Source organism: Balaenoptera physalus, assembly GCF_965194825.1.
Source record: "Balaenoptera physalus genome assembly, chromosome: 13".
Taxonomy (NCBI): domain Eukaryota; kingdom Metazoa; phylum Chordata; class Mammalia; order Artiodactyla; family Balaenopteridae; genus Balaenoptera; species Balaenoptera physalus.
In genome coordinates this window covers 61,541,139-61,565,524 of record NC_138892.1, presented here as the reverse complement: position 1 = coordinate 61,565,524, position 24,386 = coordinate 61,541,139, and the positions used below count along the sequence as shown (strand labels likewise).

Here is a 24,386-nt window from a genome sequence, read left to right as displayed (position 1 = left end):
AAAGAAATGAGGTATCAAGCCATGGAAAGACATGAAGGAACCTTAAATGCATGTTAAGTGAAAGATGGCAATCTGAAAAAGGCTACATACTGTATGATTCCAACTATATGGCTTTCTGGAAAAGGCATAGCTATGGACATAGTAAAACGATCAGTGGTTGCTAGGAGTGGGGGGTGGGGGGGTGGGAGGAAAGATGAATAGGTGGAGCACCGAGGATTTTTAGGGCAGTGAATATACTCTGTATGATAATATAACGATGACTGTATGTCATTATACATTTGTCCAAACCCATCAAATGTACAACACCAAGAGAACTCTAAGGTAAGCTGTGGACTTTGGGTGATTATGATGTATCACTGTAGGTTCCTTAGTTGTAACAAATGTGCCACTCTGGTGGGGGATGTTGATAATGGGAAATGCTATGTTTGTGAGGAGGCAGGGAGTATATGGGGAATCTCTGTACTGTCCTGTCAATTTTGCTGTGAACTTAAAACTGCTCTAAAAAAAGAGTCTTAAAATTTTTTTGGAAAACCACTAAGTAAAAGTAAATAGATTGTTGCAAGTTTATCCTCATAGAGTGCTCAGAAAAAGAGCCTGAAAAATTAAGCCTGAAGTAGAGTACTCATTGTTTATATTTCTATAAGACAGAAAAGCACGGCATAGCAGAAAAGTCCAGCTTCTAAACAAGAACTGCAGTCTCTTTGACAGAGCTCCAATCCAATTATGCCCTAGCCGCTGATTTTTCTATCACCACTTCCCCTTTGTTTCAGAGACAGCATCCATGACCTTCTGTTCATGTGGTGGAGGAAGAAACTGCTTCCCAGAAAGGCTTTTAGCCCACTGCATTTTACTAGATAAAGAGAAAACAAAAAGCCATTCGACTCTGACAAGCTGATTACTGTCTACAGAGGAGCAAAATGCCTCCCTCAGGACTACAAGGTACAATATGTTCAAACCTTTAACCACTGCTCTGCCATGAGCTGCTACATATGTGCACACAACTCTCTCTCCTCTGAGCAGTCACATGCAAAACTGAAAGTACAAGCCTCCATAAGGCCCTGTCTGGCTGTAGCTTCAAATGCATGTAAGTAAAAGAATGCTGAAATAAAGTCTCCCCTTTTCACTTTTGCAATTATCTAGGTAAAAATTAAAAGGGAAGAAAAGGAAAAGCTGAAGAGGGAATAGCTAAATTGTTGAACCTAACATGGTACCTTATAGAACATATTTAGACACCTAGACCCCTGAAAATTTCAGAGTAATTACTTTTATTGTTCCCTCCAAATACAGTCTAAGTGGACTACAGTCTCTTTCTAATCCTAAGAAATGCCTGAAACTGAAGTATAATAAAACAACAAATGTCTGAAGTTATAAACATTAACACAGTGAAAAAAAATTAATGCACACAGATTGCCACTGTGTAAAAAAAATGATGCTAACTGAAGTGACAGATGTCTGTAATACTATCTGCCCACTCTGGTATTATACAGCTATCTCCACCTACACACCACAACAGATCTTTAAAATTACCTCAACAACTCTTTTCACTTGAGTCAAATAACTTATGGTAGTGAAAGATTTTTTTGTTTTTGTCGCTATTGTTGTTTTGGTTAGTAAGCTTGAGAAGAGAGACACAAAAATGAGGTAACTGAGGCTAGCATTAAAATGTAGGGCCTTTTTCTTTTCGTTTTTTAAAATAATCATCCATCCTATTAGGCTGTCACTGTCTACCTGATAACCTCTTAGGAGCCAAGCTTGTAGTTTCTGTTTGACAGGTTGCTGTCCTGAATCACCTTTTCTTTGTATTTACAGTTTTTCAGAAACTCCTGGCAGGACACACACACACACACACACACACACACACACACACACACACACACAACTAACTGGCTTGTCAGAGGCATCCAACAAAATAAACAAATGAGATCTTTGGACATCCAGAGTAATCATTTTGATAGCTTGTGACCTTGCCCAATAAGGTATTCTTAGCTCTGAAGCCAAGAATTTGACTTCATGGTCAAAGGTAGAAAAGACAAGACTCTAGTCAGATACTTCCTACAGTTGAATGCAGAGTTAGTTTCACGTAGTCCACGGTTATATAATGAATCATTATTAGAATCAAGAAGGAAATTTATATTTTAAGCAACTTTCCAGTAAAGGATAAAGACATTCAGACAAACATACAAAGAATCCCTTTACTAAAAATATCAACTATAAGACTCTCCAGGGACAGTAATGGAGGTTCCTCAAAAAACTAAAAATAGAACTACCATATGACCCAGCAATCCCACTACTGGGCATATACTCTGAGAAAACCATAATTCAAAAAGAGTCATGTACCACAATGTTCACTGTGGCTCTATTTACAATAGCCAAGACATGGGAGCAACCTAAGTGTCCATCAACAGATGAATGGATAAAGAAGATGTGGCACATATATACAATGGAATATTACTCAGCCATAAAAAGAAACGAAACTGAGTTATTTGTAGTGAGGTGGATGGACCTAGAGACTGTCATGCAGAGTGAAGTAAGTCAGAAAGAAAGACAAATACCGTATGCTAACTCATATATATGGAATCTTAAAAAAAAAAAAATCGTTCTGAAGAACTTAGGGGCAGGACAGGAATAAAGACGCAGACATAGAGAATGGACTTGAGGACACGGGGAGGGGGAAGGGTAAGCTGGGACGAAGTGAGAGAGTGGCATGGACATATATACACTACCAAATGTAAAACAGATAACTAGCGGGAAGCAGCCTCATAGCACAGGGAGATCAGCTTGGTGTTTTGTGTCCACCTAGAGAGGTGGGATAGGTAGGGTGGGAGGGAGACGCGAGAGGGAGGAGATATGCAGATGTATGTATATGTATAGCCGATTCACTTTGTTATACAGCAGAAACTAACACACCATTGTAAAGCAATTATACTCCAATAAAGATGTTAAATAAATAAATAAATAAATAAATAAGACTCTCCGGGGGGCTTCCCTGGTGGCGCAGTGGTTAAGAACCCGCCTGCCAATGCAGGGGACACGGGTTCGATCCCTGGTCCGGGAAGATCCCACATGCCGCAGAGCAACTAAGCCCGTGCACCACAACTACTGAGCCTGCACTCTAGAGCCCGCGAGCCACAACTACTGAGCCCGTGTGCTGCAATTACTGAAGCCCACATGCCTAGAGCCCATGCTCTGCAACAAGAGAAGCCACCACAGTGAGAAGCCCGTGCACCACAACAAAGAGTAGCCCCCTCTGGCCGCAACTAGAGAAGGCCCACACACAGCAACGAAGACCCAACGCAGCCAAAAACAAATTAATTAATTAATATAAAAAAATACTCTCCGATCTCTTTTGATCCTTTATGTATACTTCTACATGTTTTTATCACAAATTATTTCACATAAATATTTCCATGTATCTACTTAGCCATATATTTCCACTTGCAATCATAAATGTCCATCGCATCAACACACCACAGTTCGTAAGAGAAAAGGAAAGAGCAGATATATGAAAGTGCTATGAAGTCAAAGAAGGAAAGAATGTGAGATCTGAGTGGAGAAGAATTCTATTATTTAACAGTTAAGACCCTCCATGCAGTCATACCTCCAAAAAGTCAGAGAATAAACAAGTTATCAATCATTGGGCAGATCATGTATCTCACTGCACTGGTAACATACTCCAAATCATACCCTAATTCCACCTTAGTCATATTTCCTCTTGTTACCAATCAGTATGGCAGCCACAATAACAAAAGCCCCACTGCTACATGGCACTACATAAAGCAAGACACCCAGATCCCATCCTTTGCATTTGGGAGCTTACAGGCATAAAACTAAGAGGAGGAAGAAGGGAGTTTGAGTGAGGAAGAAGGGAATATGAGTCAGGAAGTGACCCAGTCTAGAATTCAAAAAGATGACACCACAGTGTTTCTTTGGGCCTATTAGTGGAGAATGCTGAAGCTATGATTTTTAGGTCACGGTTTTCTAGCTCTGTCTTCATTTCTGGTTAGTCAAGAATTAGTTTTCCTTCCCATCTTAAAATCATGCCCCTGCTACTAAACAGTGGTTGTTTACCTCACAGAGAGTTAGATACATCTCAGCAGCATTCCCAGGTACATAAAAAAAATTATAGATTAATAAGGCTGAGGCAGTTGCAGAGATGGCTCTTTGTTTTAGTAAGAATTCTTATCTTTTTGTACAGGCAGAGCTCAGCTGTCGATCCAGCTCTCTCTGGTATGGCAGCCAGACGACTATCTACATCAGTAACAAACTATAGCTAGGACTTACTTAAATGATTGCATTTGGACCAGTGCAAAAAAACACTACTTATTCTTTTTTTTTTTTTTCCCTGTGCTAGATGTGCATATTTACATGTGTATGGAGAAGAATAAGGAAGCAATTTATCCTAGTAGAAGTGCTGGTCTGAAGTGTGCCTGGGTTTGTATTACAGCTCCATCACAAAGTATTGTATGACCTTGTACAAGTTATTTAATCTCTCTGAGCCTTAGTTTTCTCATTTGTAAAACAGAGATAATATTATACCCTCCCTCAGGATTTCTAGGGCTAAATAAAATAATATCTGTAAACTATTTCTGCACAGTATATAAGAGCTCAGTTAGCTTTAGTTATTGTTGCTGTTGCTGTTATTATTATTAGACATTGATAAAGTTAAACAGTTTTCTTTCTTTTTGTTCTCTCCCATTCCCCCCATATGATACCCATATAATTTTCCTATACATTATATAAACACAACATTTCCTCTAAGTTGTAGATGTATGTATGCACACATAAGATGTTGGCCTGCACTAACTGATGTTAATCCTGAACATTATGCTATAGAGCCTACCCTAGGCTAGTGTTCATTTTTACCATATAGTCAATTCAGTTCAACAAGTAAGGAAATTAAATTAGTGCTGAGGCCAAGACTGGAAGATTCTCATATGTAGCCAAATCTAAAAGGTAAAGAGTCAATAACTCTATGAAAAGAGATCTTACCCAATCCCAGGGAGTTAACATTCTAAGTAGATGGGAAACTTGAATCCCAGAACTAAAGAAATCAAGTCACTCCCTTTCCCCCACATTTTATCAATCTAAAATTTCCATGGGAATTCCCTAGTGGCCCAGTGGTTAGGACTCCACGCTTTCACTGCCATGGGCGCAGGTTCAATCCCTGGTCGGAGAACTAACATCCCATAAGCCGCGCGGCACGGCCAAAAAATAGTAATAATAAGTAAAATAAAATAAAATAAAATTTCCAAACCAGGACAAGGAGGAAATGTCTCTTTCTACCCAAAGAGAATTAAGTTGTTTCTAGTGTTCATTGGTGCCCTTCTTAATTTATACTTCTCGGAAATTCCCTGGTGGTCCAGTGGTTAGGACTCAGCGCTTTCACTGCAGGGGCCAAGGTTCAATCCCTGGTCAGGGAACTAAGATTCTGTAAGCCATGCAGCGTGGCCAAAAAAAAAAAAAAAAAGATTTATACTTTTCAACTAGCATCTAGCAGAAGGAAGCTGAGATACCCCAAACAAACCTAATGAGTAAATCTGTTTATCTTTGACATCCTCATAAGTCGTCATGTCTCTTTTGCTTAGGGGCCATTCTACCTAAGCCAGTTCTCAGCTACTAACCCCTAAACCCAAATAAAAACTTCTATTCCTTTATGTAGCCAATATTACATCTGTGGTTAAACTAATTTATACTAAAGCGTGAATGATAGCTCCCATACTTTTCTAATAATATTAACTTACATGAATCTTTAATTAATGTAGAAGTACATTATTTAAATGTACTTCTACATTTAAACAGAAGTAAATAAATCAGTTTATTTACACTGATTTTTTCAATCACATATAAGGCTGCCAATGGGAGAGAAGGAGAGGAGACTTTATTGTACTCGACTTCAACAAAGGAAAAGGGATCACAGGCTTTACTTCCTCTCACCTTGCCCAGCCCTAATACCTTGACTCCCCAGAAACAGCCCATTCAGTGTTCATTCTGTCCTTGTTCCCAATACCTAGAACCAGTAAAACTGTCTCCAGGCAAGCCAAATCCTTTAACATCAGAGAGACTCCCAGTAGAGAAAAAAGGCTGGCCACATAAATCTCCCTAGATTGATTCTTTTATTTTTGAGAGACCTCAGAGCTGTGACCTCACATCTTAATTTTCTCTCCCCCATTCTCCAACTATTCCCAATCACATGGCTATCTGCTCATGACTTTAAAAAAAATTAAAGAAATGCATGATTCTAACTATATGACATTCTGGAAAAGGCAAAATTATGAAGATAGTAAAAAGATCTGTGGTTACCAGGGGCTGAGGTGGGGTGGGGGATGAATAGGTGGAACAATTGGGGATTTTTACAGCAGTGCAACTATTCTGTATGACACAGTAATGGAGGACACATGTTATACATTTGTCAAAATGCATAGAATGTACAACACAAAGAGTGAACCCTTATGTAAACTATGGACTTTAGTTAATAATAATGTATCAATATTAGCTCATCAGTTGTAACAAATCTACCACACTAATACAAGATGTGGCAGGTTGGAGGTGCAACAAGGTGGGGGGTAGATGGGAACTCTTGGACTTTCCTCTCAATTCTGTAAATATAAAACTGCTCTAAAAAAATAAAGTCTATTAATCTTTTTTAATTAGAGGAAACACTGGTTAATAATCCCCACCAGGAACAATGGCTAATAAGAGCCAAGATAAGCAGTACAAGAGGAAGGCAAAAAGTAAAAAATTAAGACTATAAGACTTGATCTCAAACTGGAGAGGACAATAACTAAAGACAAGGAAAGAGACTTGAGGAAATGAGAGAAAGACAACTCTCACAGCATTTTTATAGTGACTAGTGTGCAAAACACTAAAGCAAATGTTATCTCCCTCAGAGAAAGAGAAGCCAAGCTCATACGGGGCACTGAGATATTCAGCAGAAAAATCACCACCATTAAGCCTCTGGCATACTTACGAGTGTCACCCTGATGCCTCTCCCTGTGGCTAAGAAATCAGAGCTTGTCATTGTAACCAAGTCTGCAACCTGTGCTGGTGCCAATCTGTATAGAAGATTGACGTATTTTTCAGAAAAATCAAGGGGTAATTGCCCAGTATCGAAAGAAGATCTGACCCTTGAGAGGAGAAAAGAGGCGTTCCTTTTGCCATTGGATGAGCCTCTCTGGAATAACATAAATGGCTCTTAGAGAGATTATATATCTGATAAGCAGAGCTGCAACTCTGACAGCCAATCTGCTGAACGCCGAACAGAGCACTCAGCTTTCTACAATGACTCAAAGGACAAGGTAAAGCTGCAGATTTATTCCGCTGACTTTCCTTGCAGAGCTACTCAAGTTTTTCAAAGGCGAAAAGGAAGAACTCTTTCCTTCCAACCCAGGGAATTGCAAATTCCACCTGGGATCTAAAGACAGAACTATGTTTGCTCCAAATCTGACATCATCGATGTGAACAAGAAGATTTAAAAGCTGGAATGATGGCTGGCAATTTTAGTCTTTCGAGCAGAAGCTGGTTCAGCTCTTCAATCTGCCAGCAGAATCAGCAGCCACACGGGCACATGGCGTGCCAGACTGGGAATGGGCTAATTTCACAAAATTCATTCTCATTCTCTCTGTACTTTCACATGACAATTGCAAATAGTCCAGATTCTTACCAAAGCACAATCTTAGGTAGCATATTTCACTGCACAAAGAAATTTCAAAGTAAAAACACAAAGGCACCATAACAAAGAGATAAATCCCGGAGCTTCCATCTTTTCTCCATGATGCTTTCGTTCCTCCTTGAAATCCTTTCCTTAACCTGTTAATTTTATGAGAAGACTTAAAAAACAAAATCTGTCTACAATAAACTATAATTAGCAGCATTTCTGCCTCACAATTTGTATGTCACTTCTTCAAGATGAGACTTTAAAAGAGAAAAGCTTTCTATACATCTTAACTCGAATGTAACAGCCACATGCCATGATTTATAGGACAGTCCCTCTGTGATTAAATACATCGAACCGTCAACAGACAAAAGAAAAATTGGCTTGAGAGTTAAAAGATACCCAATTTGTTTAAAACCTTTTTTTATGTTATCTTATGATAAACAAAGACTAAAAAACACTAACATTTCGAGGGAGTCAGTTTTATTTTTATTTTTAAAAACATGCATTACTGTACTGAGCAAGTACCCTGGAATAGGTACTGGAGGTAGGGGATTAATAATAACAAAATATAGCGCAGAAAATTATAAGCAGGCTAAACCAGAATAATATTTTTCCCCCAAAACAAAATACCCTTTTTTAGAAAAATGAAGGAAAAGAGGACCAAAAAAAAAAAGTTTTGCTCTATAAATAATACTATCAAACAATTATATGTCTTAACTTCAGCTAAGTGTTTACTAACACTTGCAACTGTAACCCTTTCAAAGGGATTTACCATTTAGTTATAAAGACAATTAAGACTGAAACCTGGCTCTGACCAAACTCCAGCTGAAGGTGCTTTTCTTGTATTATAAAGTCCAATTTAAAAGGGGCATTTTGTTTTATTTATTTATTTATTTTTTATTTTGTTTTTTTTTTTTGTTTGTTTGTTTTATTTAAGTCACTAGCATATGGTTAAAAAACTTAAGTTTGCCCCGTTACATCCTTTGAGCAGAACATTTAAGTTCTCTTTCTTCTCCAATGAAAGAGCATCCAGAGAGCATCTCTTGCACCTTGTTCATAATGCACAATTTATCGGCATTTCGTTTCCTTTCTAAATGGCCGGGAGGGAAGAAGAGCTCCATAGCCACTGTGTGTGGTTAGTAATGGCGCTTTTACTTGTCATTGTACAAAGCCTGTTAAATATTTACAACACAGCAATATCTAGTCCTAAACACCCAGTTGTGAGTTTGAATTTTTTTAGAAATAAATCTATGACAAGTTTTCCCCAGCAAAACGCCAGAAGACTCTCCTAACAGCTTCAAGAGACCCAGCGGGTCCAGAGGAGCAGTTATAGGCCATCTGGTGATTACTTATTATTATTTATACAGCAGTGTAGATGTACACACAGATGTGTTATGAATCCACATACAGAGTAGGCCTTAACAAGGGCTTCAGACAAAACGCGACTGCTGAGCAAGTCAATCTGCATTAAAGAAACATGCTAACCAGACAGAGGGAGCACGCTGGCTGTTCTTCAATTTGCCGCATTAGCTGGAAGAGTTTTTGATAAAAGAACGAAGAATTCTATATAATGATGATAATATCTTGTAAGTTAACAACCTAGTTATATGTACATGGTTTTGCAGGGGTGGCAAAAGAGGGATTAATGAAGGACAGGCTCTCATATCCAGAAGGCGGTTTATAAACTCAGCAGTTTGTAAAAGAAGGGACTAGGAAAGAGGCCCTTCTCCTGACTTAGGATGAACTGAGATACAAAGACAGAGGATTTTTTTCTACTAGGAATGTTCTGAGAACAGTTTCTGGGCTCCCATTCCAAATATTAAGTCATATCCAAGGAAAACAAGAGTAACTGAAAATTTTCACCTTAATTTCTTGGGTATAGCTCCAATTAGGTTCATACGGCCTTTTTTTTTTTGGCAGGCTGGAGCTGGGATGCTTTTAATCTACTATGCTCTTAGTAACATAATAATAAATATAACACAAAAAACTAAAATAACCAACCACTTGTTTCTAAGAGTAAATGTCAAGAGTGCCAGATCTGACATTAAAAAAACTTGGGTTTAATTCCTTGCTCTTAACATGTCTACATTTTTCATCCCAGTCCCAGTTTTTTTCTTTACTATGCATAACAGTGGTCTACTGCTATTACAAGATTACATAAAACTGCAGCATACTTAAAGTGGACTGAAAGTTATTGCAAAATCAACATATTATTACAAAAAACAAGGTTAGCATTTGGCCTAATTGTGTATAAGGCAGTGTATTTTCAGCTGCCTGACAGCATGCAGGCACTCTTACCAGATGGGAACTGGATTAATTATTGAATGAAATATGAATTATTAAATAAAAATTTGAATTTTTAAAAAACTCTTGGCAGGGGGTGAGAAAGAAAGGCTTGTTTGCCTGAAATTGTTTTCACCTGTCGAAGCATGTAAAGATAGCACATATCACAGCACATATCACCACAAGCGGTGTTTATGTACCAGAGCCATTTTTTCCTATGTTATTCTCCAATTCAAGATGCTCCCCTAACATAAAGAATTAGTAATCAGCACCAGCCATTCTTCCTTGCTTTTCTTTTGTGCCATTGTCAGTTAATAGGAAAACTTGCCAAAGGGACAGAACTAACAATCCCGAGTCCCACAGTACCAGTAGAGCCTATTTCATGGGAGGGCTGGGATAACAGGAATAATCTCTATAGATTTGTGTTACATAGGCAATAAAATATACACCTTTGCAGCATGCCAGCATTTAACCAATCATAGAAGCTATTTGTTGCCTCATATATTACAAAGCAATAGAGATTTAAGGGATAATGTTCATGGAGGCAGAGGATACGAAGCAATAAACAGCACTGGAGGTTGGTTAAATGCCAAGTGAAGCCAGGACTACAGCACCATAAACATTATTCCTATTATATGACAAGATAAGGATGTAAAGAAGCTGCCCTCCATCCCACCACAACTAGGGCTCTACTGCTACCCTGGCCTTCGGAAGGAAAAGCAGGCTCCGGAGGTCTATGAGCTAGTTATATGTGTCATGTCTCAGAAAGATATGAACAGAACCTCAACCTGTACCTAAATGTTCTCTGGGAGAAGAAAAGATCTGGTAGTAGATATCCTCGGTGGGGGTGGGGTGGGGATAGAATAACAGCACCTCAGCATCACAATGGACAGAGGAACAATCAGAGGATTTTTCCTTAAAAGGACAGAGTCGATACACAGTAGTTATGACAGAACCTTTCTCAAAAATGGCTAATAATGGGATGATACTATCCATGAATAGTATCTTCTCAGAGGAAATGTGGTCCTGTTCTTAAGGAAATAGACATTCTAAGTAATAAGCTTATACAACCAGCTTCTGCTCAAAGACTTGGTAGTGGTAACCAGAAGGACTACTTAAATCTGCATAATTCATACTGGAAACCAGCATCATGTGCCTGAAAGGGAGGTATAGGAATATGGAAATTGTTGACTCCTGGTAATAAAAATTGGACAAGAAATTCCCTGGCAGTCCAGTGGTTAGGACTTCGAGCTTCCACTGCAGGGGGCATGGGTTCGATACCTGGTTGGGGAATTAAGATCCCACAAGCAGTGTGGTGCGGCCAAAACACAACAAAAAGGTACAAATTTCCAATAAAACATTTTAAGGGAATTCCCTGGTGGTCCAGTGGTTAGGACTCCATGCTGTCACTGCTGAGGGCCCGGGTTCAATCCCTGGTCACGGAACTAAAATCCCACAAGCCTGGAGGCATGGCAAAAAAAAAAAAGGACAAAAAGCATCCAAAAGGTGAGTTATCGAACTGTATCCACATGAAGTAATATCTCAAATTCAAGATTACTGACACACAGTAATTTTTCCTGCTTCCACATGCAACAGAACTTTATAATCCACCTTCAAGTAAAAGTGCCCCCCCGAAGCATTAAAAACTTACAAGACTTCCTAGATTCAGCACCAAACTGTATTTCTAATATTTTAATAACACAGAGGCAAAGCTATTTTATAGTTACAATGTTTTTTAAATAGATGCTATCTTATAAACATTTCTAAAACCCATACAACTCAAATTCAACCAGCCCTTTACCACAGGGTATCTGGGGCTCTGCTGCCTTAACAACACTAACCCAATCTGCAGAGGCAGCTCTATTAACTATTCCTGCTACCACATTCTGTAAAGAAATATTAGCAGGAATATTACTTTCCCTGAGTTCCTCTTCATGAGGGTGATAAGGCCTCAAGAGAAACAGAGATTCAACACGAGAATAGGAATAAGTGAGCTCAAAAAACTCTATCACCTGTCTTTTCGGATAAGAATGCAAAGAACACAAACTTCAGCAGCCATCTTTTTTTTAAAAGTACATGTAGCATATTTAGAACTCAGCTGTGTCACATCAGACTTACTGTTGGGAAGTGGATCATGAACAGAATCCAAAAATAACAGCCATTAAAGACCTAGCAACCAAAACATGTTTACGTATCCATTGAAAGCCCGGTGGTTTTGATTATATGGTGGAGAGCATAATCCACTAGTCTATTTTAGGTGAATTTTCCTTTCACCTCCCCTTAATATTAAGGCATAAGATGATTTCTGAATTTAAGGGTAAACAGGGTAAAATCTGGGCAGAGAACAGATATTTAAATAATACAAGATTCCTACAGTTTTTGTTGGTTGGTTTTTTTATGGATCAGTCTCTTGAATTATAATTTGCTTTCATTCCTTTTTCCTCTAACTGGTAGAAGTCACTGATTTCTGAGACTTCTGTGGCTGCTGAGTTCTAAACATGCCTTGCAAAAATGATCATGGTCCTTATTACCCCTCCTGGGACTTACATAGCCTTTTTATTATTCTACCATTTCTGGAGTAATCAATGAATTAGTGACAATTGATTATAAATAGGCTTGAAGGCCTTAAGGTGGCTCCAGAATGAAACCATTTTCAAGGTAATAAGGAAGTTGGGACGACAGGCCAAGGGTAGTTCACTTTACCATATTTATCTTCTCTGTCAGATTTTCACTATTTCATATAACATAAAGCAATCATAGTAAATCTTGTAGAGATCCCACTCTAGAGTTATTTGTTACTAGATATTGGGAGAAACCTGAAAGGAGACTAAATATAACTAAAGAACTACAATCTCGGGACTTCCTTGATGGCGCAGTGGATAAGACTCCACGTTCCCAACACAGGGGGCCTGGGTTTGATCCCTGGTCAGGGAACTAGATCCCACATGCATGCCACAACTAAGAGTTCTCATGCCACAAGTAAGGAGCCCACCTACAGCAACTAAGACCCAGTGCAACCAAATAAATAAATAAATAAACAAGTAAATAAATATTAAAAGAACTACAATCTCACCTGACCATAAAGTTTTGACAGGCAAAGCAGGTAAAAGGATGAATCATGCTACCTCAAAGCCTTAAGTTGTAGCTTTTTATCCTTTTTTCTATGAAACAGGTAACTTGAATCCAAAAGAAGGTAGCAATCTCCCTCAGTTCCACATTCACTGAGGGAAAAAAAAGCCTCAGGATCTATGCCAGAGGTTATAATGAATCCTAATGACCAAAATACCAACAAACAATTCAGAAATGGGAGGGAAAAGTAGGGGGGAAGGAAAAGGCTTATGGTAAACACAACTCGACAATACAACAAGGACGCAAAGTAAAAATTACTGTTTTCCTACCTCTAGTCCAAAATAATGCAAAACAAAAACAAAGAAACAAACACAAAGCCCTTCTGGGATCTCACAAATCTCAGTGAAAAGTACTTTTTTCTGATGAGACAGCCTGAAGAAACTCTATTGATATATTTTCTTTCTCAGAAAGCTTAGGAGATGCTTTTCCTATGTATTCTTTATTTTTACCATCCATTTTTATTTATTTAAGTCCTTGTCTGGGTAGTCTTAAGCATACAATACATAAGAGGGGCACTGAGCAGCTTAAACAATAAGTGAAGAAAAATAAATCTTTTCACCAAAAGTGCAGATTTTTTAAAGTAAGTGAGATAAGTAAAAAGGGTACCAGGTAACTATTATGGGAGTCACAGTAAGTACTATAATCAACAAATTCACACACAAAAATTTGGAGGAATCAGATTCAGGTATGTACTCCCATAAAGCTGTCTGAAAAGTGAAACAAATTTACTCTATTTTCCCAAGTGGCTTCTATTGTAAACACACACACACATAAACCACATGAGGAAAACATGCAGTCAACAAACAGTACAGTTGAAAACTTTGACAAGGAAGGAAATAAACCCTACAATGCTAAATACTTCAGAATACATTGGCTTTTTTAGTCTTTTATGCAATTTTCAGCATTTACTGGAATTCGGAGTCATCCTTCTGCCCATTCCTTGTCACCAACCCCATTTGTCTCTCAAATTCCAATTCTTAGGAATCTCTGGAACTTAACTCTCTTCTTTTTATACTTCTCTAAGTATTTACAATGTTTAATAGAACTAGTCTGCAATCTCACATACTACCAGTAAGTGTCACTGGACAGTCACATGACATATTCCTAACTGAAAAGAAATTCAACCCTTCAGGCTCCATAAAATCAACTCTTGAAGGCAAATAAAACTCTCTTGAATAAAACCTTCTCTGTATTCCTTTCTTCATCCTTTGTGGAACATGGCAGAATGGAAGGATCTAGGAATAAGTGTTAAGAAGGTAGAAAATGAAAAAAAAAAAAAAAAGGCAGTTTCAACAAAATTATTTAAAAAGTACGTGATGAAAAATATTTGACACAATGTATACGCATACAAACAATAACATGGCAGCTAACACACAGAACAAGGCATTTAATGGTGTCAGACAGGGAAAATGGCTGAGAAAACTTGTAGCTGATACATTGCTGTGAGATCTCGGATTCTATGTTGGATTTGTCCTTCCTAGACAGGTATTTGCCTTAGCTGCTAACAATGATTTTCTTGATCAACAGTCAAAAGAAACTTTTTTTTTCTTATTTAAAGAATCCAAAACAGACTCTGGCAAATGGAGGTTCACGATGAATGGGTGCATTTTCAGCTTCCTATCCAAATATGTTGAGCAGACTTTTACATCCATGAAGGTTGAAGAAAAGATATTTCTAAACTTGCTTTGTATTTATATAAATAGCTTTAGAAAGGAGGCGAGAGCAACATGTATTCCTCAACACTGTGTGTTGCAAAACAAACACCAGTAGAATAACAATATGAAAGAGAGCAAGGCAGATTTCATTACGGTAGAGTGCCTACGTTTCCTCATAACTTGGATTTACACACTACAAATCCTCTGATCTGATTACCTCCAGTGATCACGTAAAACACTGGCTTTAAACTCTTTGCCTTAGTGATAAAACAGCCACTTTGATTCACAACGAGACATTCACAATAAAGTATATTGTAAACGTACCTGTCCACAGCCCGGGGCATTGCACACAAACGGTCTGTCGTCTCCCATATTTCATACAGCAGAGCGGAGCTGAGGAGGGGGAGGTAGGGGGAAAAGTTATGTTAAATACGTTGGAGTTTAAAAAAAAAAAAGTGCTTCAAAAATATCAAGACTAGAAACAGGTGTTCCAAGAATGCCGTCTATCAAAGCTGTAAACACAGGCTACTTTGGGGAGACCCATTAGACAGGTGGCATATGATCTACTGTGCCTCAGTTGAAATTTTTAATTAGAAAAATTTAAACCTAAAGAGTCAAGGAATGTCAAGCCTTTTACTAGATTTTTCCCTCTTTCTGCTACAGTATATAACACACTTCTCCAGTCTGCTGAATTACAACCAGTGCAGTTCCCTATGTCAACAGATGCACTGAACGCTCGACGCGGAAGCCGTATTTCTGAACTAGAGACGACCAGAGTTTGTCATTTAATTAATTAAGGGATTATAGGAGGGGTGCTCCATTTTACAGGGCCATAATCTGGCTCCCTGGTGTATAAACAATGAGACTGTTGGCAAGGGCCGTTTATCCCAGATTATTGCCAAAGAAAACAAAGCACCCATCCTATTGGGCTACATGGGAAATGATTTTCATTAATAAAAAAATAAAAATAAAACTCTTCTCTCCCCACGGGGAGCCTCCTTCTCCCCCCACCAATCGTCGGTGGCAAATGGAGAAATATCGGTGCCCTTCCCCCCTGATTCTATTTATGGCTAGGTTTTTAAAAGCAGCAATAAAACAAATGTCGACTCTTTGGGGGTTTACTGGGTGAATATGTTCCGGCTGTTTGTGCTGCTCTCGGCCAGAGTTCTTGGGCTGCTCTGTTGCAGCCAACAGATGTGTGCTGCTGCAGGGGATAAAAGAAATGGCACTAAAAGGCATCACCATCCATCCTCTCCGTTTCTCTGAAGAATTTAACAGGGTTTATACTGTTGTTGTTTTTTAATTATTGAAGCTAAACTTTTGAAATGTTGATCAAAATTCTTTGTCAAAGAACAATAACTCCAAATGAATGTGTTGGGGAAATTTCTCATATGCCAACTAGGAATAAAAATAGAGGTGGAGATGGATAAGGATTAGAAATGCAAATCATAGTAAAAATATTCCTAAAAGATATAGAGTATTTTGAAAGAGTGAAAGAGAAAAAAGGGGAGGGTCACAAAAATAGTCTTTATAAAATAAACTCCTAAAGGACATTTTCAAACATCCTTCTACAAGAGAGAAAGCTGTATGAAAGAAAACGAACTAGGGAAGATGAAAGAGGAAGAACTACAATTTGAATAAGCATAGAAACGACTTCAGAACTATAACCAAATTTCAAATTTTCATCTTGGAGATAAACCAAAATGTCAGGTTAACCTCAGTCAGATCTACATCAAAATAAATATTAAAGTGCTAGACCAAATCTGGCAACCAGAAAACCATGCCTAAAACTCAGAGGGCAGTGGTAACATCTCTCCTACTCTCTTAAGACTCACTCTAGGGTTGGAAACCCGTATTTCTGGTAGTCTGATCAGTAATTCCACAACTAATCGCTGTTTAAAATTGTGGGGTGCCCCATAAAATACAAAGGGCTTCTTAGCAATCCTTCATTGTGATAGGAACAGGGTCTGACTATGAAGGAAACTGATGCTGCAGCACTGCTGTAATGGAAGAGAGCCTGTATGTACATAGGTGTACACAGATTTATATCACATTTAGCCAGGATAAATTGCTTCAATAAATTCTGTTCCTGGGAGAGGCCAGCTCAAGCTGATGATTGGTACTGGGAAAATGAGAGCTTTATTCTTCACACAGCCCCAGGACAAGGGGGTCTTCTGGTTTGTTTGTTCGTTTGTTTTAAATATACTTCCTAGAACTACAACATAGTGCAAAAAATAAATATAAATATACAACAGTAAATAAATGCAAAGACCAATGCCATTATGGCTGAAAACTCAGAATATTTCTGAAAAGCAACTGATCTCTGGAAAAATTCCTAACAACTGCTGTGCTGGAGATAGTTTTACTTCCTAGTCCCAGAACCTGCTTTCCTAATAAAATCACTAAATGAGAATTTTATTTCAACAAGATCCTCTAACCTATTTTCAATCAGGAAGTAAACTACAAGGGATAGAGCAGATGTAACATAAGCAGGCAGGATTCCTTATTTTTACCTTAGTTATGTTTTTTGAGGCTAAGTTTTCTCAGTTTTCTACCGATTTAGAGGAGGAAAAGGGTCTTGGCTGAGAAGTGGGGCAGCACTGGTATAGGAAGTGATTAAATAAATTCTGGAATGGTTTTCCTCAAACCACAGAATTCAAAATTTAACTTGGTTTTGCACAATCACATCACAATTTATGGCTTCCAAATTTTATTTCATTGTATCCTTACTAGGAAATAGAGATGAAAAATCAAGACTTTCTAAAAGCAGAAAAAAAGGCAAAAATAAGTTTTGGGGAAGAGAATTAAAATGTAACAGAAGCAAGCATTTTCATGGCTCTTAAATATTCAAATCTGACGGTCACTAACTAGGATTTCCTGCTTCCTTCCGATTTTGCTGGCTTTTGTTTTGCCATTTTCACTAAAGAGAGATCACAATGGGAGGAAGAAGGCCCTCTTTCTTAAATACCTACAATTATTCTTTTTTTTTTGGCCCCAACCACGTGGCACGTGGGATCTTAGTTCCCCACCGGGATCGAACCCGCACCCCCTGCGTTGGAAGCGTGTAGTCTTAACCACTGGGCCACCAGGGAAGTCCCCCTACAATTATTCTTCAATCATTCCCTCAATCTCTTGCTCCTTTTCATTTCCATCATTCTTTTAACTTTAAAGTGATGTCTTTTAAAAAAAATGAAGTATTTAACAATAATGATCTGTCTCCCCACTTAAAAAGAATTTCCAGTTAACATCCTTCTAAAAATTTCTTTCATTCCCAGTCTGTTGTATCAATTGCTACATACAAAGAATGCCATTACTTATTTCTATTTGATACTTAAAACTAACCTCTGATAATGAGAGGTCAAACTGATGCCTCCTCAAAAACAAATAGCAACACATTTCTGTAGTATAAAGACTGAAACAAAAGGTGAAATCTTGAATAATGATATTGCCATTCACTAGAATTTAACTCACAGCCCATTTGTAACTGTACTGCTTGACAGGTAGATCACGTGTCCAGGCACGGCACTCAAGTCTGTCATCTGTTTCTCAATCTATTCTTCAGGATGAAACTCAAGCATTCTTTAGAACTAAGCAATAAATGACAGACAGGGGATACACATATTTAGAGACATTTCCAAAAGAAAGTGAAATGCTCTCAGTGGTGATCTTAGAACAGGAAAACAAAGATGCATAAAAAGGCTGTCTTAGGGGCCAAGGAAAAGGCTCATGTGCTCAGAATGCATGAATGATAAAAATTGGTATTCACTTAAAAGAGAGAAAGTTATCTGAATGCTGGCAGAAAAGTGAAGAAAATCCAAGGTTTAGAGAATGATTTTAATAACTGGGGTAATTTCATAGAATCTTTCTTAAATAGTTTTGTCAGAGCCATAAGTATATGCTAAAATGGTCAATGTGCAAATAAGAAAACTGATTCTCTGAGTCTGTGTGTATACATATGTATATCTATCTTCTTTTTTTTTTAATGGAATGAGGATTGAGTCTGCCACTGAGGTCTACAAAAAGTCAGTTCTCCGGACCTGGCTTTAATATAATTATTTCTTTAGTAACCAACTGATGTTATTAAGATGGCCCAACTTAATGTAAGGAATAAAAGCCATGTATCAATACCAACACAACCAAGGGCCTGTTTGCAGGTTCCTAATAACAAAAAGCAGATATTGCTAAGTATAAAAAAATGAGAAGGGCATATACACCATAAATATCAAAGATTCATGAAAATCTAGAAGGGGTTCAAACTAGCTATCATTTATTCATTCAAAAGCATTACTAAGGAACTACTAAGTGCCAGGCAAAGCGGACACAAAAATAAAGACAATAGTCTTTTGCAAAAAAAGGATCTTTCTCTCATCTGTGTCAAAGAAAACCAGAGCTGGACAGTAGTTAAAGCAGTAAAAAACGGATTTTATTCAGGACTATTGCAATAGTGGCTAAGAGATCTCAGTATATAAACCAGGCTCAGTTTTGAATACACCATGGGCGAGTGGGAATCAACAGCCAAGGACCAGGGTGGAGGTCAGTGACTAGAAAATTACTAAGAGGAAACATAAGGGGTAAAGGGGATTCTGGTTAAACTAACCTAACAAGATTCTTGCTGAAGACAGGCCAGGGTGATGAGACATCACCTGAGGGATGGTAGAGGATGAAGAACCTAATCAGATATGAGAGAGAACAGATACTGAAGGTGGGGGGCTCTTGCTAAACTGACTTAGCAGGGTTCTTGCTGAAATTCAGTTTTACAAGGAAGTACACAGATAAGCCTAAAAGAAGGTTCAGGAGCCTGACTAAAGTTTGGTCGGGCAAAGAATCCTTGTCATCTGGCATGAAAGATGCCAAGTAAGTGGTAAGAATGATGGCTTAATTTACAAGTTCAATTAGTCATAGGTTGATCAGTATACGTATTAGATCCCTTACTATTTCTCCTATTCTTTATGGTCATTTATCAAATTATTTTACTAGCAATTCCAGAGTATATACGAGCACAAAAAAGCTGGTTAAGTCTTGGTAAAAGATCTGACAAGGAAGACGTATGAAACTAATAACTACAATTTACCTTTGGGATCAAAAAGTAAATTTAATCATTTAAAAAATTCATTAATTCAGGGACTTCCCTGTTGGTCCAGTGGTTAAGAATCCGCCTTCCAATGCAGGGGAAGTGGGTTTGATCTCTGGTCAGGGAAATAAGATCCCACATGCCGCGAGGCAACTAAGCCTGCGTACTGCAACTACTGAGCCCGTGCGCCACAACCAGAGAGCCTGCACACGGCAACGAAGAGCCCGCAAGCCGCAACTAAGACCTGACGCAGCCAAAAATAAATATTGTTTTTTAAATTCATTAATTCACTGAACACTCTATTCAGCGCCTACCATATACTCTAGGCCCCAAAATTCAACAATGAATGAGACACACAAGATATCTGCCCTCATAGTGCTCACTTACAGTCTACAAAGAAGAGACAAACACAAAGAAGTTAATAAACAAAATCATTTTAGATTAATAGCAGATAATTGCTATGAAAGAAATGAAATGGTGATGTGTTAGTAACTAGAAGTGGACTACTTTAGCTTCATGAATAAAAAGGAAATAGCTGTATTATCTGTGACCAAAAGGGGAACAGGGAAGAATATAGAGATCCAGTTAAAAACTTCTGGAAGCCTTTCCTTTCATAACAGTTGATGTTCAATAAATATTTACTAATTTAATCTGAAGTAGATATTCAAGTATGGTTTGCTGAAATTTTACACTTATCTTTCCAAGTTTTGCAGAAAGCTGCTGGGTCCACAAAACAACCACTATGCAGGTATTTACGCATTTAAAGCTATATGTATTTAAGACATATTTTAAATACATATTTACAACTACTTTGTGCCTAAGGTACTTTATGTGACTACACCCAACCAATTCTATGCTTTTCCTATCATACAAATAACACAGAAGAAGCTCTACAGGTTTTGGTTAGACTGTTAAAAATGGGGAGGGGGGAGGTATTTGTCAAGTTAATTGACACTTAACTGACCCTTGAAAACAAAACCTAGACCAGAGCTCTTAAGGTATATTTTCAAGTATAAAAGAATGCTTGCTAACCAAGGATGCAGCAGAGAGGGCACCTTAATATGGGACTTGTGGGAGTACATATATGGACAATCTTTTTGGAAAGCAATCTGGCAATGTTTATATTGTGTCTTAAAACATTTTACACCCTTTGAACAAATCATTCTTCTTTCAGGACTTTATTCTGAGGCTAAAACCAGAAACATGGACCATTTATATATGAAAATGTTCATCACAGTCATATTTATAACAAAAAAGGAAAAGGAATTAAATGTTTAAAAAGAATGGATAAATATAAATTAAGATATTGTCTTACAATAGATATATTTAAGTTGTTAATAATAACGTTTCTGAAAGCTACTTAACATGAGAAAATGCTATACATTAAGTGGGGAAAAAAAGCAGGATACAAAATTGCATATGCACCATAATTCCAAATCTATAAAAAAGCAAACAAAATAATAATCATAGAACGAGATGAGGGAATTAATGTCAAATGTTAATAATGGTTATCTCTGGATAATGGTGTTCCAGATGATTTTATTTCCCTCTTTCTACCTTCAGTATTTTCCAAAGTCTCTACAATGATCACAGATCGCTTTTAATAAATCAAAAACTTTATAATATAATTTAATAATAAAAAGAATACTGATCTGCATGACTTAAAAAAAACATGTCTGAGTTTTAAAAAAAAAATAAGGCCCGTATCTGCTAGACTATTCCTTTTTTTTTTTATAGTTTTCTTTTTTTTTTTGATGTGGACCATTCTTAAAGTCTTCACCAAATTTGTTACAACATTGCTTTTGTTTTATGTTTTGGTCTTTTGGCTGAGAGGCATGTGGGATCTTAGCTCCCCAACCAGGGATTGAACCTGCACCCCCTGCATTGGAAGGTGAAGTCTTAACCACTGGACCACCAGGGAAGTCCCTCTGCTAGACTACTCTAAAGCACTAAACAGTATAGTATTTAAAAATTATACAAAGTTGTTCACTCTCTACTACAAAGCAACAGAACCACAGAACCAACTGACAAAGTTCAAAATGAACTACCAAAAAAATCTTTCTAAAAATGTAAACTAACAACGTCAAATAGAAATAGACATGGTGGAAACTTAGATCGATACACAGGGTAAATCAAGCATTTCAAGATAATTCCTTATTAGTTACCCTCAAGGACGCGTTTTCAGAATCCACGAATGCTGCCTAACAACAAGTAGTACTTACATTAAACACTTAGAAATTGCCCCAACTGTCCAACACAAAGGGAATAAAGAGAGTTGAAACCAAGCTTAGCAGGTACTGAATGCCTTTCAGTGAGCTTCAAATACGCTAAAAAATTTAGACCGGCACCCAAACAGAGCTCTACAGGCCCCATTCCCCTATGATATTAAAAAGAAAAAAACTGTATACAAACAGTTCTCTTCCAAAACCATAACTTTGGATACCAAGTTTCAGACTCTCAGATAATTTAGCTGCTGCTAAGCAAAGAGTACAAACACTGAAGCTCTTCACCATAGCAGCCTCAACATTTCATTCTCCATAAGATACTCTGTGCTCCTGTGACTTGCATTACATCTAGAACACTGACTTTAGGAAAAGATTCCAATAAACCTATGAACAGTGAAACTATAATGAAGGTATGTTAACCCCAGAAAACAAAGAAGACTCATGTTTTACTAGGCAGTAGATTATTTAGGAATTGAAATTTCTGTTCATAAATTCTGGGTTCATTTTCCATTGTAGTATTTAGCATAACAACAGTTTAACACACTATTTCATTAGTAGGTAAACCAAATGCCCCAAAAGGATTACATAAAAAGCATATATAAGTCTATAACCTTTAACTAATTAGCCTTTTGTAAAGCACTTTGGTAACTAAGTGGATTGGAAAACTGAGGTAGAGTTAAAAAAAAAAAATGCAAAAGATGAGTCAAGAGGTTGAGGTTGGACTGAACCCTAGTTACCTGTTCTCACACACCCCAAAGAAGATATAAAAATGACATTGTATCTTTTTATAACACCTGAAAGTTGTATGACAACTTGCATATTGTATGACTACTTCTAAGTGAATCATGTATTTCCAAGTTTACACACAATAGGTGTTTCTTATATGTTTATTATATAAATGAATGTCCAGAAACATGAACTTGAAGGACTATAATTTCTTGGAGCATTATTTTTGTCTAGGAAAATTAAATAATGTTGATAGTTTGAACATTAAGTATATTTTATTATAACTGGGCTTCCCTGGTGGTGCAGTGGTTAAGAATCCGCCTGCCTGCAGGGGACATGGGTTTGAGCCCTGGTCCGGGAAGATCCCACATGCCACAGAGCAACTAAGCCCTTGCGCTACAACTACTGAGCCTCCACTCTAGAGCCTGCGAGCCACAACTACTGAAGCCCGCGCGCCTAGAGCCCGTGCTAAGCAACAAGAGAAGCCACCGCAATGAGAAGCCTGCTCGCCGCAACTAGAGAAAGCCCGCTTGTAGCAATGAAGACCCAACACCGCCAAAAAATAAAAATAAGTAAATTTTTTTTAAAAAGTATATTTTATTATAATAATTTTTAAACTCATAATCCAGTTATAGTATACATCAAGGATTGGCAAACTCCAGCCCATGGGCCAAATCTAGCCTGCCACTTGTTTTTATATGGCCCACAAGCTAAGAATGTTTTTTACATTTTTAAATGGTTGAAAAAAATCAAAGGAAGAAAATTTTGTGACGTGTGAAAACTATATGAAATTCAAATTTTAGTGTTCATAAATAAAGTTTTATGGGAACACAGCCATGCTTATTCTTTGCATGTTGTCTCTGGCTACCTACTTCTGTGCTACAATGCCAGAGTTGTAGTTACAACAAGAGACCTCATGCCTGCAAAGCACATATTTACCGTCTAGCCTTAGTTTGCCAACTCCTGGTATGTATGATAACTATTATTAATTAAAATACAAGGTTAAGATATCCCAATTATGACAAATGTCAGAGTGACTGTTAATTAAGGACTTTTATTATGTGACTATTCAAGTACTAATTTCTTTTTATCTGACTTCTCGAAATTTAGAAATGAGGTTTTCTTAAAACATGATTAATTAATCTACCTCCATAGTTCTCAATCTTTAGCATATTCATCTAGGCTCTGTGTAAAATACAGATTCCCAGGCCTCCTGGATTCTCTTGGCTTTGGGGCCCAAGAATCTACACTTTAAAAAACACCCTTGGTAATTCTGATGCAAACGGTCAGTAACCCGCCCTTTGAGAAGCACTAAAATGGTTGGATCGTCCATATTCCTCCCATATGGTAAACAATTGTATTTTTCAAGTTTGGTACCATAAGACATCAGTTCTCAAAGTGGGCTCCAGGGATCCCTACAGATCCTTGAGACCCTTTCAGAGGGTTCATGGGTGTTCAAATCATACAAGGGTAAAAGATCTATTTAAGGGGCAACACAGGCCAATTCATTTTAATGTAACAGAGTATTAAAAGTTCACAGATGTGGTATCAGATTTTACACAATAGCTAACCTTTAAGAAACTATCACTTTTCAGATTTTGACATAGTATCAAAGAAGAAAGATTATCTACAATTATCTGAAA

The 24,386-nt window shown here is 37.6% G+C and overlaps 1 protein-coding gene across 8 annotated transcripts in view; it reads right to left on the bottom strand.

The window, feature by feature from the left end:
- Positions 1-24,386, bottom strand: part of LOC309641796 (cyclic AMP-dependent transcription factor ATF-7) — a 93,204-nt gene that overhangs the window by 60,314 nt on the left and 8,504 nt on the right. For 7 of the 8 annotated variants that reach the window (XR_014252765.1, XM_082422315.1, XM_082422316.1 and 4 more), the window contains exon 2: positions 15,046-15,114. Coding sequence is in view for 6 of the 8 variants with exons in the window: in XM_082422316.1 (XP_082278442.1) it covers positions 15,046-15,093 (48 nt within the window). In the remaining 2 variants the exon portion in view is untranslated. Of the gene's footprint in view, positions 1-15,045; positions 15,115-18,192; positions 18,309-24,386 lie in introns of those variants that run through there. The other variant, XM_082422313.1, reaches the window with a different exon arrangement.